General features: G+C 51.2%; 1 protein-coding gene and 1 long non-coding RNA gene across 4 annotated transcripts in view; both read left to right on the top strand.

Moving 5' to 3' along the window:
• The first annotated feature begins 14,267 nt into the window (after positions 1-14,267).
• LOC132341832 (uncharacterized) lies at positions 14,268-14,623 on the top strand. Its single transcript, XR_009490330.1, has 2 exons — positions 14,268-14,413; positions 14,559-14,623. It is a non-coding gene; the product is annotated as an uncharacterized LOC132341832 (long non-coding RNA).
• A 345-nt stretch (positions 14,624-14,968) lies between these two features.
• SMAD7 (SMAD family member 7) overlaps positions 14,969-16,659 on the top strand; it is a 28,240-nt gene continuing 26,549 nt past the window's right edge. For all 3 annotated transcript variants that reach the window (XM_059873910.1, XM_059873909.1, XM_059873908.1), the window contains exon 1: positions 14,969-15,907. In XM_059873910.1, coding sequence (XP_059729893.1) covers positions 15,400-15,907 — 508 coding nt within the window. In that variant the 5' untranslated portion in view covers positions 14,969-15,399. The remainder of the gene's footprint in view (positions 15,908-16,659) is intronic.

Below are 16,659 nucleotides of genomic sequence, written 5' to 3'. Positions count from 1 at the left end.
CAGCAAAAATACCCTCCCAGTAGTGTGAATTTTGATTTTCAGCACAGGCAGATCCTCCTGCACTTGTGTCTCGTGACACTTGGGAGAGGGGTTTGAGCTACACCGGAGGAAGGGTCTAGAAGTCAGAACCAGATTTAATTCCTGAGCAAGGGGTATCTGGGTGCCACTGTACAGTTCTGCTGCTAACTCCTCTGAGCAAAGACCACACCAATTTCTACCCTAACCAACCTCACCTGGAAGGCTAAATCAGCTGAAAAGGTATTAATTTAGAACTCTTCACCTGGGGCCAGATTGATGAGTGTTTGCTCCAATGACCAAACCAAAAAAGGGGGGCAGGTCAGGCACTCTGCAAACTCTCTGTGAGCAGAGCTACTCAGGGCAGTGAAATACATGATGGCAAACAGTAAATTTTCATATGTCCTTTGATCCCAGTCCAGATGCTCTCTGTCTGTGTCATCCCCATCACTCCGTGACCCAGCTCTGGATGAGTGAAGCTGAGCAGAGGACAGCCTGTGCTTGAGTTCCCAGAGGATGAACCATGTACCAGCAGGTAACAGCAGGCCAAAAATTTGAGATTAACATTCTGATGGCTCATATTTTGTCTGTCATCACTGACAGAGGACTTGTAGAAAGATGTCTCACCTGCAGTGACAAATGAACTCATGCTTTGAAGCTAACAGCTTCCCTTGAATTGCTCTCATTATTCCATGTCTTAGACTGCCAGCACTACATGTACATCTTCTTTTGAGCCAAACCCACCAGAATGAGAGGATTTTACATTATATCACAAAGTGGCAGGATGAGATAATGACACATGTCCCCTTCACATGCCATTTTCCACAAGGCCTAGAAGGGATCATCATACTTTATTTTATGATCAACGGGTCATTCATCTATATCTGCTTTGAAGCCACAATAGACTTTTTGCCAATCACTAATAGAAACTAAATAAACACAGCCAAACAGTGTCATCTATCTGTGTGGTGAGTAATTGTGAGGGGCTCCTCTTTAAATAGATGCTTAAGTAAATATAGAAATATCATTTTACAAACGCTGGCTCAAGAAGAGTTGTTGGGGAACTACAAAGGGACATCTCACTTAGGTATGTACGTTATAGAAGAGCAAATGTGGGCCTAATACCATTATCAAGCAAATACCAAAAGAATTTAATTCTGCTTTTATTGCCCCCTGTGTGTGTTCTTTGGTGTTCACCATATTCCTGATGTACAAGTGCCTCTCTACTTCCAAAGCCTCGTTCACCAAAAATGATCTTTTTATTGTATGCCTTCCTTCTAGCAGGCAGCACTTTGTTTCCCAAGGAGGCTGTTGAGGATTATTTAATATATAAGAGTTTGTGTGAGGGTTACAACGCACATGATGACAGGTTATAATGCAGATGTATGATCTTTCTAGACCCTCTCTTTGTCTCTCCCTCTGTCTGTGTTTATTAATGACCCTGTAGCTCTGAGCCTGAAGCACTGGGTGTTCTGGCTGACGCAAGTTATTTTGCTCTCAAGGGCAGTCCTCCCTCTTGTGTCCTTGGGGCACAGTATTCACCCTCACCTCTACACCTGCCGTGTCAGGCTGTGCCCTGGGTCCAGAGGTGTAGGTTTCTCAGTGCCATATGGAGCTCCCTGCTACCTGCAGCACAGTAATTTAAATATTAAGGACGCCTTGGTTTGGAAAGTTCAGCTCTCAGTGAGCAACACTCTGTTAGCTGCAGGAAGAGGGAAGTAGAAATTGGGAAGAGGAAGCAATGGGGAATCATAAAGGGTTTCAAATGCTTTTGTAATCATCTGCAGATCAGACACGGGGCTGGTGACTCCCATTGATGCCTGCCAGCACAAAACCACGGTGGCTCACCCGGCCACCTGAGTGGGACTGACAGATTTATCTCCAGACAAATAATGGAGATGGTGGTGGAGAGGGAGCAGGCAGACATGAAAGAGAGTGGGGCACAGGAAATTGCTTCCAGGCAGGAAACTTTGGCTTCCAAATCTGTAGGAAGAAGGAAACAGGTCTCCGAGGGTTTCTGGTGTTTGAGCATTGACTGTCATTGTATTTCTGCTGTTCTTCTTCACCTCCCCTCCACAGCTCAGTCCCTTCAACCTCTACACCTCACAGACTCCTCTATTCCTATCAGTAAAACTCTTGAATCAGAAGGGAAGAAAAATACAGATCTTTTGCAATACCACTGCAACTGCAAAAAGAATGAGTTGCCAGGAGAAAAGGGGTCAGGATTCCTGGGACTTGGACCCAGAGAGAGGGAGATGGCAATAGGACACAGGTCTTTGAAGGAGGACATCCTGATTTCTTGAGCTGCCAGGGGCTCGGAGCTTGGAAGGATTATGTGGTGAAATGGCACATCATTCTTCATGTTCTATGAAATGGGGTCAGGCACTCACTTTTTCAAAGAAATGTCTGCTTTGTCACTGCTGCAGACACTCAGTGGGAGCTGCGGCCAGAAATATGGGCTGGGCACAGCCTAGACTGTGGGCAGCAGGGCAGGGGGGATTCTGCCCCTGTGCCCCTGGGCTCAGGTGAGACCCCACCTGCAGAGCTGCCCCAGCCCTGGCTCCAACAGCACAAGGACCTGGAGCTGCTGGAGCCAGTGCAGAGGAGGGCACGGAGATGCTGCCAGGGCTGGAGCCCCTCTGCTCTGGAGCCAGCCTGGCACAGCTGGGGCTGCTCACCTGCACAAGAGAAGGCTCCAGGGACACCTCAGAGCCCCTGCCAGGGCCTCCAGGGGCTCCAGGAGAGCTGCACAGGCACTGGGCACAAGGCATGGAGGGACAGCAGCCAGGGAATGGCTTCCCAGGGCCAGAGGGCAGGCACAGATGGGATATTGGGAATGAGGAATTGCTGGCTGGGAGGGTGGGCAGGCCCTGGCCCAGGGTGCCCAGAGCAGCTGGGGCTGTCCCTGGATCCCTGGCAGTGCCCAAGGCCAGGCTGGACAGGGCTTGTAACACCCTGGGACAGGGGAAGGTGTCCCAACCCACAGTAGGGGGTGGAATGTGAAAAAATTCAAGGTCCATGGCAGGGGGTGGAATGAGATGCTCTTCAAGGTCCTTTCCAACCAAAACCATTCTGACTCCATGAAAACAGCTGCTCCCAGCTGGGCAGTGGCACCATCTCCCCTTTGCAGCTGCAGACCTCCCAGGAGGCACTCCTTTGTTGGGTCCCAAAGCAGCGATCCCCAAAACAAACCTGTCTGAGCTGCAGTTCCCTCACCCATGCCTTACCCCGTGTCCCACCTGGACCACCCAGCTCCCTGGGCATCTCCTGGGGCTGAGCAGCCTTCCCATGTGGGCGTATCACCCACACTGCAGTGGGTATCCAGGAGAAGGAATTGTACTCTGAAGGGGTTTGTCTCCTCTCAGAGACTCTCAGGAGATACTAAAAAAATATTAGACCAGAAATCTAGCTTTCTTCTATCAAAATACATGTGGGGTGAATGCCATCTAATGCATGGTCTAGCCAGGCAAGTGCCAACAGTGAAAAAAATGCTTTCAATCAGTGTCAAATGGTGTATGAGGCATGGAGTTTTTCCTATCCAGCCTGGTGAGCAGAGATGAAGTGACTTGGCAGATGCTGGAGAAGAAATCACACTGCCCTCAGGGGCAAGTATAATGGCATGGGATTTCTGTACATTACAGCATTCCTTTAACACCATGTCATCTAATGACAGACTTTCTTCTCTTTTTTGGGGGGTAGGGAGATAGAAATTGAGTTTCTTATATGGTTTCCTCCCTCTTAGCTGTTTCATGGTTTAGTTTTCAGATAGACTGTGGATTACGTGTTAACTGTGAATAAAAAAAATTCAGTTCTGCCTGGCAGTGGGTGCCCTTTGGAGTCTGGGAGGGGAGAAACTGCCCCTCCTGACTGCCAGGAGCTGACCTGCACTGGAGTAATAACACAGAGAGGTGATTACCTGTTAGTAAGCACAGCCACAGCTGGGTAAACTGAGGCACGGGGTGGCACAGGTGAAAAAGGGTGTCGTGGAACAGAGTGGGCACAGGATGTGGCAGCATGGAGGTGGCAAAGGGTGGGGTTGCCAAGGGTGAAGGGTGGCAGGGAGAGGAGAAAGAGGAGAGTGACAAGGAAGAGGAAGAAGCAGCAGGGAATTCCCAGCCCCAGGAATCCCACCAGGGCTGAGAATGGGCAGGGCAGCACCACAGGCTGAGGAGTTTTGTGTGTTCTGTAATGTCCCCTGTGCCAGCACTGCTGAGGCACCTCCAGGGCTGGGGACAGCTCTGGGCCCTCAGGACAGCAGAGACACCGAGGGGCTGGAGCGTGTCCAGGGCAGGGAACGGAGCTGGGAAGGAGCTGGAGCCCCAGGAGAGGCTGAGGGAGCTGGGAAGGGGCTGTGCCTGGAGAAAAGGAGGCTCAGGGGGGACCTTGTGGCTCTGCACAGCTCCTGACAGGAGGGGACAGCCGGGGGGTTGGGCTGTGCTCCAGGGAACAGGGACAGGAGCAGAGGGAACAGCCTCAGGCTGGGCATGGGGAGGTTTAAATTGTGATATCAGGGAAAATTCCTGCCCCATGGAAAGGGCTGTCCAGCTCTGGCACAGCTTCCCAGGGCAGTGGTGGAGTCCTCATCCCTGGAGGGATTTAAAAGCTGTATGTGGCACTTGGGGACAGGGGATAGCAGTGATCTGGGCAGTGCCGAGGCAATAGTTGGACTCAATGATCTTGGGAGGCTTTGGCAACCTAAAAAATTCTGTGATTTTATACACATTACCACATATTTCCCATTGTTCAACTGCACGATCCTCCGGAGCTGTGGCATGGCTCACATCCTTTATCCCAGGGCTGCATCCCAGCCAGTGCTGTGAGAGCCCTGATGGGGACAGGAGGTGTGATTTGCATCAGGACTCTGCTGCGAGGTAGCACTTAAAATAGTTCAGGTGTACAGAAAATGAATCCTTTCTTCTGAGACTCTGCCTAGTTTTGTGTTCCCGGTAAGTCAAAGCAATTAAGAGAGCTTTCTGGCTTTACTTAATCTAATTTACCACATTTTTCCGTAATGAATATGTTGCAGAATAGTTTAACTAGTCTGGACTAAAGGCACTTTCAGAGCAGTACCAATTTACCTTACCTGCTGTTCTGCAGACTGACAGAAGGAGATGATGCACTGAGACTCAACTTGGGGCTTGCCAGAGGGATGGGGACAATGTGTCATGATGTTTCCAGCTGTGACCCAGGAAGCTGAGACCTTGCTGTCTGTCCTTTTTATCATAGGAAGTGTCCAAGGCCAGGTCGGATGGGGCTTGGAGAAACCTGATCTAGAGGAAGGTGTCCCTGCCCATGGCAGGGGGTGGGACTGGATGGGCTTTAAAATCCCTTCCAACCCGAACCATGCCAGGATCCTGTGATCTTCCCAAGAGACCGAGTGCTGGTGGAGAAGCCCTGAGAGCTCTGAACCCCACTGACAGGCACCTTTGGAGGTGAGGCTACTCTTTGTCAGAGTCAGGAAGATCTTGAGAAACCCGAGTTGCTGACTTCCTGGCACATCCCCATAAACAGAGAGGGTAATAATAATAATAACAATAATAATAATACTTAGCACTGAGGACAAAAGCTGTCAGGGCTGTGAATGGGATGGTTCTTGCAAAGCTCTGTTTATGGTGCCTGTGATATCAGAAAGTCTGGCAGGAGGTCTGCTGCTCGGATTTCTTAAGGGCTTTAGGAGGTGGTAATTGTCTCACTTTTGCTTTAAACACCGTGTTAATTATCGTTTTAAACAATGGCTATAAAGTCATCCTTTAATTCCTTGTGAAGTGCTCTTCCCTGCCTCTGTGATCTGGGAGGCAGGTAAGTGTTGGAAAGCACTGGGACCAGGTCACAATTAAGTACCCTCACTAGGACCAGCAAAAAAATGAAAACCTTTTTAATTTTGCTGATTTTTCACTTTAATATCTAAGGTTTTTCTCTGAACTTGAAGGCACAGTTAGCCTAGGACTCATTACAGTGAACTTTTCCCCTTTGCTGTAAATCAGTTTACTTCTCTATTCCATATTTGGTGTTGGGTGGTTTGGCTTTGTGTCATTAAATGATGCCAGCAGACCCCCCAAAAAATAAAAAAATTAAAAAAAAATAAGAATGTCTCCAATGCACTTTGGATATTTCAGACCTAAAATTACTTTCATGTCTTTGAAAAAAACCCTCAAATATTAACACATATGGGAGATGAGGAGCCAGGTTCTGCAGCCTCTAGAAGAGCCACAGATATCTCAGTCAGGACAGCTGTTTTTACCTCCTCACAGAATATGTAATTTTTCCTCTTAAATGGAGAGAACAAGTCTGGGCCTCCTTTGGATTAATCATTGCTATCAGATGGCGTGCCTTCTTCCCTCCAGATAAAATGAATGTGCAGGTTTGGGTAATGTGCTTTTGAAAATCCAATCTTTAAATTACACTTTACTTCTAATACTTCTTTTTTTTTTCCTTCACTTTATGCAATTTGGATTGTGAAATAGGGGAAGTTCCTGCCCAATCCTATATTTCTTGTTTACCTGAAACTCCCTTACATGAGGTTGAAAGAAATTTTCTCATCCTGAAGGTAGTGACTATCAGACGGAGTTTCAGTTTTATTCTTTTAGTGCTAGCTACTTTCCCATTCTCAAGCAATTTCCATCACTTGGAAATTTCAGAGAAAAAAAATCAATTCCCAGCAGGTTGCTTTTCCTGGAGCTGAGCCATGTGCAAGACTGTCATGAAAGCATTTCTGTTTGGTTTAATATTTGTAAAAAGTTATTAAAGAATCCCAACCCTACATTTAGACAAATGAGGACTTTTCAATTATCTGTTTTAATACACTGGCCCTACTAATTCATAAATTATTGGGTATGAAGAGCTATTCCTACTGTCTAGACTACCCACCTGAGTAACTCGGGGCACAAAGACTCCCTGCACCCGTACAGGTTTAAACCAGCTGGAGCTCATCTCCTGAATACCACCAAAACCTCATTTCACAATTATTATTGACAAAACATCCACCACAACCAGTGGTTAATTACTCCACCTGGATCATTACTGCTGAAAAATGATGCTTCACTTCTCAGTTGTGTCCTCCTAGCACAGCATCTACCCTTTCTATTGTTCAGCCATGCAGGTATTTCTAAGGTGGTTAAGTCATTGCAGATAAAAGATGGTACTTGCCTCAGCTGTCCTGATTTTGAAGCATCTCTTTTAATTATTTGCATGCACCTTCTCCCTTCTCTCTCAAATGCCCCAAAAATTCTTGTCAAATGTAAGCCCAAAATACTGTAATCTAGACCTATAATGCTCCCAGAGAGCTGCAATATGAAGAAGCATCTAATATTTTTGTTATTTTAAGTGAGTATTTGTGTTGGATTTGAGGAGAAGAAATCCAGACTGTGTTCCTTAGAGCAGACTGTTGAGCAGTGTAACTGTGATACTCCACGTGTAAAAGGTCAGGGCTTCATAAAGTCCTTGACTGCAGATGTCTGATAGTTGGGTTATTTTTTTATGTCAAGCTGTAAGTCAGAAAGAGGAACACTGATGCTGAACAACTCACCATAAACATGAGAATTTTCTTTTTACAACAGGCCAGTCCCTGACTGGACAAAATTCCCACTAGTGTCGCTGGGAATTTTGCTTGTTAAAGCCTGTGAAAAGCTTGGGCTGTTATATTGCCATCTGTGAGGACATGACTAATGTTTGAGGGAGAGAAATCAGCTCCACAGTGCATCTGGCCAGGCCACTGCAATAAATACAGAGAGACACATAAATGATGGTAAGGTTACGACCTATCCCATTAAAAAGGAAGGAACTCCAAAATTACACCCCTACCTGCCAGCAATAGGAAATACAGAAGCTGGAGTTTTTCCTCTTGCTTTGCTTGCCGCTCTCCCATCCCTTTTACAACTGCTTCCTTCTGCCAAAAAGGGTTAGGGGTGGTTTTGTTTGATTTTACTGAGGGTGTTGTGGGCTCCTCCAGCTGGTAAACTGATCTGCAGGGCAGCAACACCTCAGTCTCCTCTCCTGGGTGAGAGGAGGGGCACATCCCTGCCTTGTGGCTGCATCTGAGTAGCCCATCCCTCAGGAGCTGATAAATCCTCCTAAAGCCAGAATTCAGGGATTGGCTTGATATCATTAGGGCTAAAATGCTGCTTTTAAGTGATGGGCACCCCACCCTTCCCCAGCCCTCCTGGGCATTGGTGTTGCAATGTTTGTATATGCCAGAGTCCAGGAGGCAGTGGGTCCTCCCTTGGGAAGCACCCTGAGGTCCTAGGATCCTGGAAGCACCGAGCAGTTTGGGCTGGAAGGGATCTTAAAGATCCTCTGGTTCCAGCCCCCCTGCCACGGGTAGGTCTGCAGGCAAACGTGGCTGAAAACAGAAAGTCTTCTGAGGTGTCAGGAGGAGGAATCATAGGGTAACCAAAACTCCTGTTTCTCATGTCAGCCCCAGCTCTTTCCATACACTTTGTTGTTGTCCATAGGTAACTACAGGTAACGACAAATAAAACATTGCAGTTTGTGCAAATGCACTAACTTGAAATAAAGAGGATTTTGATTTACACTACTGAAACTGAAATACTGAAAGAGGGGCACCAGCTATACTGTCTGTATGTGCTTATCTTTAAAGTGTTCCAGCAGAGACACTATGCTGTTACTGAAAGAAAAAATTCACTTTCTGAAAGCTTGCGCACCAAAACAAATCCAAAAATTTTTATTACTAATTTGGACATCTGAAACACAGAAGCACAGGTACAATACAAATGAAGAGTTACAACTAAGGTGGTGCATTAATATTTTATATTAACATTGAGTCAGACCCTGTTATATCCTAAGGAGCTAGGTGCAGGCAAATGCCAAAGGCACTGAGATTTCGGGGTTGGACTGCTGGAGGAAGAAGCAAACCTTTTCCTCAGCATAGCCTGTCCCAGCTAAAGGGATTGTCCAACTTTCCTTTATCTGTAAAAGCAAATAGTGCATCTGTCTCCATTCCTCCACTTGACATCTTCCCTCCTGTGTCTCCTCTGCCTGGCCTGTGGCTCCCCAATGACTCTGTGTTCTCCTGCCCAGCTCCACCATCATCCCCTCCCAGACTGTCTGACCTAAATCCCCCTCACCTCCTGGTCATAAATCCCACTGGTGACATACAGCAGGACCTGACCCTTGGCCCCACTGGTGACACAGCACTGCTGCCAGGGTTATTGGAGGGACAGAGGTGTGGCAGCTCTGTGCACACTGAGCGTGTCAGTGAGTGACCACCAGAGAGGGCAGGCACTGCTCCCGTGGCCCACCTTGGCTTGTCATGGTCCTGGGCCACCAGATCCTTTTTGCCAGCAGCACTTTCCCTCTGGCAGCAACCCACACTCACTCTTCCTTCCCCTGGGTCCTGATCCCTGCACCACCTACATCCCCCTTTGATGGATGTAGTTACACCAGCATCTTACATTGCAAACTGCAAATCCTCCTACTAAAATTAGGGAAACATAGAGTTTTAATATGCAGTTATATGTATAATTTCCTTTATGTCAGCACAAGGGAGACTGCCCTGTGTTTAACCCCTTTCTAGCTACCAAACCCAAACACTACAACAGCTGTGTGGTCAACTCGTAAAGATAACAAAATTTCAGCCAGCAAAGCAGAGTCAGAGTCAGGCGTATGAGAGTGCCCTGATGAATCCAAATATTCCCATGTTGGAATGAGTCCTCCAGGGACTGGTGGACATTTGATTTGGATGGCCCAGCCCCCTGGGCTTGAGAGGGGAATGTTTTTTTCCCCATGGCTTGGTACAGGCAAGGAAATATCTCATCTCATCTCACCAGGATTTTTTCCCATTTTTCTTGCAGAATGGTTTAGGCTGGAAGGGACCTTAAAATTTACCTCATTCAACCCTTTCTTTCATGGGCAGGGACACCTTCCACTATCCCAGGCTGCTCCAAGCCCCATCCAGCCTGGCCTTGGGCACTGCCAGGGATCCAGGGACAGCCACAGCTGCTCTGGGCACCCTGGGCCAGGGCCTGCCCACCCTCCCAGCCAGCAATTCCTCATTCCCAATAGCCCATCTGTGCCTGCCCTCTGGCCCTGGGAAGCCATTCCCTGGCTGCTGTCCCTCCATGCCTTGTGCCCAGTGCCTGTGCAGCTCTCCTGGAGCCCCTGGAGGCCCTGGCAGGGGCTCTGAGGTGTCCCTGGAGCCTTCTCTTGTGCAGGTGAGCAGCCCCAGCTGTGCCAGGCTGGCTCCAGAGCAGAGGGGCTCCAGCCCTGGCAGCATCTCCGTGCCCTCCTCTGGATTTACTCCATCAGGCCCATGTCCCTCTGCTGTTGGAGCCCAGGGGTGGGTGCAGCGAATTTCTCCCTTGTGCCCACTTTTACTGGATCCCTTTCCAACAGACCAGCCTTGGAATGGCTGCCAGCAGGCAGGAGCACCAGCACTGAAATGGTGATTTTAGCTCTCAGGGCTGTGTGACAGCAGCGAGCAGGGGATCCTTGTCTCCCTGTGCCACTCACCACACAGAGAGGTTGCTTGAAGAACGCTTTTCTTTGCAGACCTTGGGGCTCATAGCTTGAATCTGCTCTCTTGACGTGAGCTGCTGGAGTGGAAGGAGACTGGCTACAGCCAAAACGGCTTCACAACCCAGACTTTGAACATTGCTTGAGAGCTCTGCTCTCAAAATAATGCATAAAAATAGAAGCAGGGCCACAAGCTCAGCTATTCCTAATGTGCACAAAAGGATGGGAGAGTGCCAGGAGCCAGCCTGCGCTGCCTCTGCCCCTGCCTTCAGCCTGGCTTGTTCTCTCCTACCTCCCCTGACTGGCTTTTCACTGCTGTGAAAAGGAGAGACATACCCCCAAAAGAGCAAAGTGTGTTTGTTATTGACCCTCGCCTGGAAAGTGTATGAAGAGGGATCAGCTCTGTTTGTTTGTACCCGGTAATGATGTCAGGAAAAGGGTTTTTTTTTTCCTAAGTCTGGTTTTATCCCCTTTGTTGGAAGTGCCTTTGGTGAGTCTCACACCCTGGTGCTGTTAGCAAAACAATTAGGTTAACAGTGCCTTGGCTCCAACTGTCTGTCAAAGGCTGAATTGCAATGCAAATTAACCCGGCTTTAGCTCTTCAAAGCCAGCTGGGTTCAGGAGAGGTCCCCAGAAACCCCCGTGAGAACGGAGGTCTGGGGCTGGGGAGGGTGGGCTCGCCGGGATTTTACATCCAGGACCTAATGTGTTTGGCAGGAGGGATGCAAAACGTTGCGCAAACACGCTATACAAATGTAACACATTGTATAAATCCTTTCAACACTCCGAAGGGGCTTCGAAGAACGACGGGGAGAGACTTTTTAGGAGGGCCCGGAGTGACGGTACAAGGGGTGATGGTTTTAAACTAAATTAGGGGAGATTCAGACTACGTAGAAGGAAAAAATCCTTGTCTGTGAAGGTGGGGAGGACCTGGCACGGGTTTCCCAGGGAAGCTGTGGCTGCCCCTGGATCCCTGGAAGTGTCCAAGGCCAGGTTGGACAGGGCTGGAGCAACCTGGTCTGGTGGAAGGTGTCCCAGCCCTGACAGACGAGGTGGAACGAAATGAGCTTTAAGGTCCCTTCCAGTCTAAACAATTCTTGAATTCTATGACTGAAACATATTTTATTTCTCCTCAGGGATTAGCAGTGCCCTTCATGCATTTCAGGACAGGTTTCTGGCCCAGGGTGACATTTGAGCAATACATCCAGAGCAGGGCAGGCTGTGGGTATCACCCTGCTTTCCAAGCGTCCCCTCAGCCCAGGTCCCATTCCCATGCTTATCAGCTTCATTATGTTTATTTCTGTATTTTCCATATGGGCACGTACATATGGTCTGCTTAAACAAGTTTGCAGGGTTAATTGGAAAGCAGTTCTTTATCAGTTATTTAATATTTAGCACTTCTGGGGCAATTTTCACCTGCAGAGATCACAAAACCGGGCAAGTGCTGATGGCCCAGCTGTACCTATGAGAAATCAGAGGTGTCAAAGCCCAGGTCCCTACTCACAGGGAAAGGCAGGTGCCCAAGGTCACCTGGAGAACTGATGGCAGGTCCAAAAATTTATATCAACTCCTGGACCCCCTTCCTGTCCTCCACCTCCTCACAGCACATGGCACACTGTGCTTTTTGTCACTTCCTTCATGACAATAAAGTAATCATAGCTGTCAGTGCTGAGGCAAGGGGACCTACAAAGGGGAAAATTTAAAAAGGAGATTTTAATCTCATTTGTAACAGCCTGACAAGTTTTAAAAAATAAAAAGTATACCGTATGGATTAATGAGCATGTCCAACATGTCTTTCATCAGCAAATATTGGAATGAGAATGAAATTTCACCCCCCCAGCCCCCAATTTGCTATACACATCACAGGGAAAAGAGATTCTCTGAGGAAGTGAGGAAATCAGCCTCAGTGTATGTGAGGTCACTCCAGAGGCTGTAGGACAAGATGCTGAACTAAAAATATTCCCCAAATTCCATTTTTTTGGGGTGCAGAAGGCATAATTTTAAAAGCAACGGGACTTCTTTGCATGTGCAGAACTAAATGTTGATGCTGTTCTGATTTGGCCCCTGCTATCCCCTGAAGACTGCAGGGCTGTGCCCTGGGCTCCCCTCCTACCTTTAATTATTTGGAGGTGAAGCAAGGAGCAAGCAGTCAATTGCCTTCCTCAGACTCCAGCTTTGTAACAAGGCTTCCTAAATTATTCTTTCGGATGCCAGCAAATAACATTCTTCCCCTGCCCAGTGTTTTTCAAACTATTTATCTGGATTTTGAGCCGATTTTGTACCTGGCTAGGTACAGTCTGGTTATCATTTAATAAGCCTGCCCCAAATCTAGCCACTTTCTGACTAATTTAGATCCAGATTCTGCAAATGCCAGGCCTGTTTGTAGCATCCCTGACCTGCTCATGTGCATATATGCACAACTGGGCACTTAAATTATCCCTGCCCTCCTGCCTGCCCCAAATCCAGGGATCCAGGACACATACCCCGGGGGTGCCCTGCCTGCATGGGATGTTAGTTTTACTTGTGCTCTACCTGGTGCCCCTTTTAGCTGGGTGCATTCATTTTGGACGTGGCTTTGGCTTTGGGTTTGAGCTGGGCTTGCTTATAGCAGCCATGATTTAAGAGTCCTAGCTCCTACTTCCGACACGATAACTGTCTCAGAGAGTGACCTTAAAGCAACTCATCCGCCCGCAGCTATTCTGTGAAAAAGGAGCTGCTCCTCCGTGGGAGTGCGTGCAGGACGGGGACCCCTGGGGAGTTCTGCTGCCCTGCCAAGCCTGGCGCTAGGAAGTCTGGCCGGACTTCCCAGCCCGGCCGCAGAGCGCACCAAGGCTGGACGAGAGCGCAGCCTCTTGGTGGCTCAGTTTTCCTCACCCTCTGCCGGTCCAGAATTGGAATGGGGGAATCTGTGGAGCGCCCAGGGTGCCAGGGGTTGTTACCGCTAGTAGTACCCGTAACGCGAATACCGGAGCGCGACATGCCCGTCATTTCTGCTTCGTGCTTGGAATCGGAGCGTACTGAGCGTCCGTGGTGTATTTCCCTGTCCTTCTAGTGACAGGTGCTGTAAAAACACAAATTATTACTATTATTACTATTATTATTATTATTATTATTACTATTATTATTATCATCATCATCATTATTATTGTCTCTGCTTTTTGTGATGTGCCCTCGTTCGATACCCAGAGCCATATCAATTTTTGAATTTTTACGCTGATTTGGTCTAACATTCCAATATTTACAGTGAGCACCGGCACACCCCAGCCCCGGGAGCTCCCCACCCTGTGCCCCGCGGGGTGCGGGGGGGGAGGACACCCCAGTCTCTCCGCACCCCCCATCCAGGAGCAGGTACGACGGGAGGCATCGGGAGGGGGGGGGGGCGCGGCAGTGGGGGGAGTTGAGGAGGGGACACACGGACCCACAACCTCCCCGCAACCCGAGCCGCCTCTTGCGCAAGGCGGTTGGAGATAAATATAATATATAGATATATTTATTTATTTTTTTTTTCCCCCGGAGCGACACGGTGTCTAGACGCCCACGTGACGGGGCCGGGGCCGGGCCGGGCCGGGCCGCTGCGCACTGCGAAGCCGCCGCCGGTGCGGGGGGGCCGGGGGAGGGCTCAGGCACCGCGCCGGCTCCGCTCCCGCCGCGCCCCGCGCCGCCGCCGCCGCTCCCCCCGCACGCACCCGGGGGAAGGCGGAGGTGCGGGGAGGGCGGCTGACTGCGGAGAGCGGAGGGGCGGAGGGGGGGGGGGAAAGGGGGAGGAAAAAAAAAAAAAAAAGCCCACGAAAGGAGGAGGAGAAGTAGGAGGAGGAGGAGGAGGGGAAGGAAGGCAGGAAGGAGGAGTGAAGAGCAAAAAAAAGGCACCGCGGCAGAGGCGCCGGCAGCAGGGAGAGGGTCGGCGGCCGGCGGGCACCCCCGCACCCATGTAAGCTCCGCCGGGAGCGGCGGGCCCGGCTCGGCCCGGCGCGGCTGCTGGGGAAAGCAGGAAGGAAGGGACATAGCCCCCACTTTTCTCCTTTTTTGATTTTTATTTTTTTATTTTTTTTTATTTCCTTTCTTTCTCTTCGTAGCAGCCGGATCAAGACTCCGTTTGGATTAAACCTTTGGAAAGAAGGAGGGGAAAAAAAAAATAAAAGCCCACCCCGAAACCCCCACATCAGGACGACCTGGGCTTTTTAAAAGGGATACAACACTCTGGATGCGCTCGTTCGCCTCTTTTGTGACAGATGCTTAAACCGACGTCCAAACCTTAGGGTTGGTGTTTTGGGGTTTTTCTTTTTTTTTCTTTTTTTTTTTTTTTTACCCTTTTTTTATAGACGCCTTTCTGGCTCGCTCTTTTTGTTTTTTGCCTGCTGGCTCTGCCCTGCGCCGCATCCCTGCCGCCGCGCCCGCTCCCCGGCGTGGCGGGTTGATGGGCGCCGCGGCCCCGGGGCGGCCGAGGCTCCCCCGCGGCTCGGGCCGCGCTCCGCACCCGCGCACGGCGGCGCGGCGCCGGCAGCCCCCGCCCGCCTGCCCCCGCGACGGGCGCCGCGGGCTCTAGACGGGGATTTTTTCGTTTTTCTTTGCTTTTTTGGGCAAAGCCGGAGCAAGCGGCGACTCTCTCCCTTCCCTTCCCCCCACCTTTATTTTATCCTTTTTTTTTTTTTTTTCTCAGTTTTGATTTTTTTCTTTTCAATCCGATTTTTCTGTAAATTTTCTCGCAGCGGGCGGAGGCGCGGCCGGCGCATCCCCCCGCGGGAGGCGGCGGGACCCGCGGCCCCAGCGCGGAGACTGGCGCATGCCACAGCCCGCCTCGGCTCCGCTGCCCCCCGCCGCTGCCCCCCGCCGCCGCCGCATCCCGCCTGCCGGCCCCTTCATGCTCGGCGGACGACATGCCCGTTTTGTAGCCGGGGGCCCCTCCTCTCGTCCCGCATGTTCAGGACCAAACGCTCGGTGCTCGTCCGGCGGCTCTGGCGGAGCCGCGCGCCCGGCGGCGAGGAGGAGGAGGAGGCGGCGGCGGGCGAGCCCGGCGCGGCGGCGGTGGCCGAGCCCCGGGCGCACTTGGGCGGGGGGCGCGGGTGCTGCCCGGGCAAGGCGGGCCGCGGCGGGCGGGCGGCGGCGGGCGCGGAGGCGGAACTGAAGGCGCTGACCCACGCCGTGCTGAAGCGGCTGAAGGAGCGGCAGCTGGAGGGGCTGCTGCACGCCGTGGAGTCCCGCGGCGGGGCGCGGACCCCCTGCCTGCTGCTGCCCGCCAAGGCCGACTCGCGGCTGGGACAGCACTGGTACCCGCTGCCCGTGCTGCTGTGCAAGGTGTTCCGCTGGCCCGACCTCCGCCACTGCTCCGAAGTGAAGCGGCTATGTTGCTGTGAATCCTACGGCAAGGCTCACTCCGAGCTCGTCTGCTGCAACCCGCACCACCTCAGCCGGCTCTGCGAGCTAGGTACGGCGGCAGGCATGGCAGGGGATGCGGGGGGTGCAGGGGTCAGAGGTGTGCAGGGCATGGAGGGATGTGGGAATGGAGGGGAATGGCGGGCCCACCGGGCTGCAGGGGATTCAGGGGTGCAGGGGCTGGAGGGCATGCGAGAGATGAAGGGGATGCAGCGGCGCGGGGGCTGGAGGTGTGCAGGGGAGGGACGGGATACAAGGGTGTAGAGGGGGAATGGAGAGGATGGGGTGCAGGGCACGGAGAGGATGTAGGGGTGCAGGGGCTAGAGAGGATCCAGGGGCTGGAGGTGCGCAGGGGTTGGAGGGGATGCAGGGGATGCATCTATGGAGGGGATACAGGGGTGCGTGGGTGCAGCCCCACTCACCTCCCGGCCTACAAAACTTTTTTTCCCTTCTGGAGGAAAAAATAAACCAAATCAAACCAAACCAAAACCAACCCGCAGCAAGCAACAAAACCCAGAACACGCACAAAAACTTTCTGTTGCCGTGGTTTAGGTATTTCCTTTCGTATTTAGGGGAGGGGGCGACGCCTCCACCTCCGGGACGCCCTCCCCTCCCGGGGGCCCCGGCGCTGCCTCCCCGCCGTCCCCGAGCGGTGCCGGGGGATTAAGGGCCGGGCGGCCCCGGCGCTGCCGCGGCTCCGCCGAGCCAAGGAGGCCCCGATCAGACAGCCCGAGCGGCAGATAGCAGGGAGACTGGCGCCAGACGGCCCCTTTTGTTTATCTGACAGCTAAATATCAAGGCAAT

This window comes from Haemorhous mexicanus, chromosome Z (assembly GCF_027477595.1).
Source record: "Haemorhous mexicanus isolate bHaeMex1 chromosome Z, bHaeMex1.pri, whole genome shotgun sequence".
Lineage (NCBI taxonomy): Eukaryota > Metazoa > Chordata > Aves > Passeriformes > Fringillidae > Haemorhous > Haemorhous mexicanus.
This window is presented reverse-complemented; position numbering and strand designations above follow the sequence as displayed.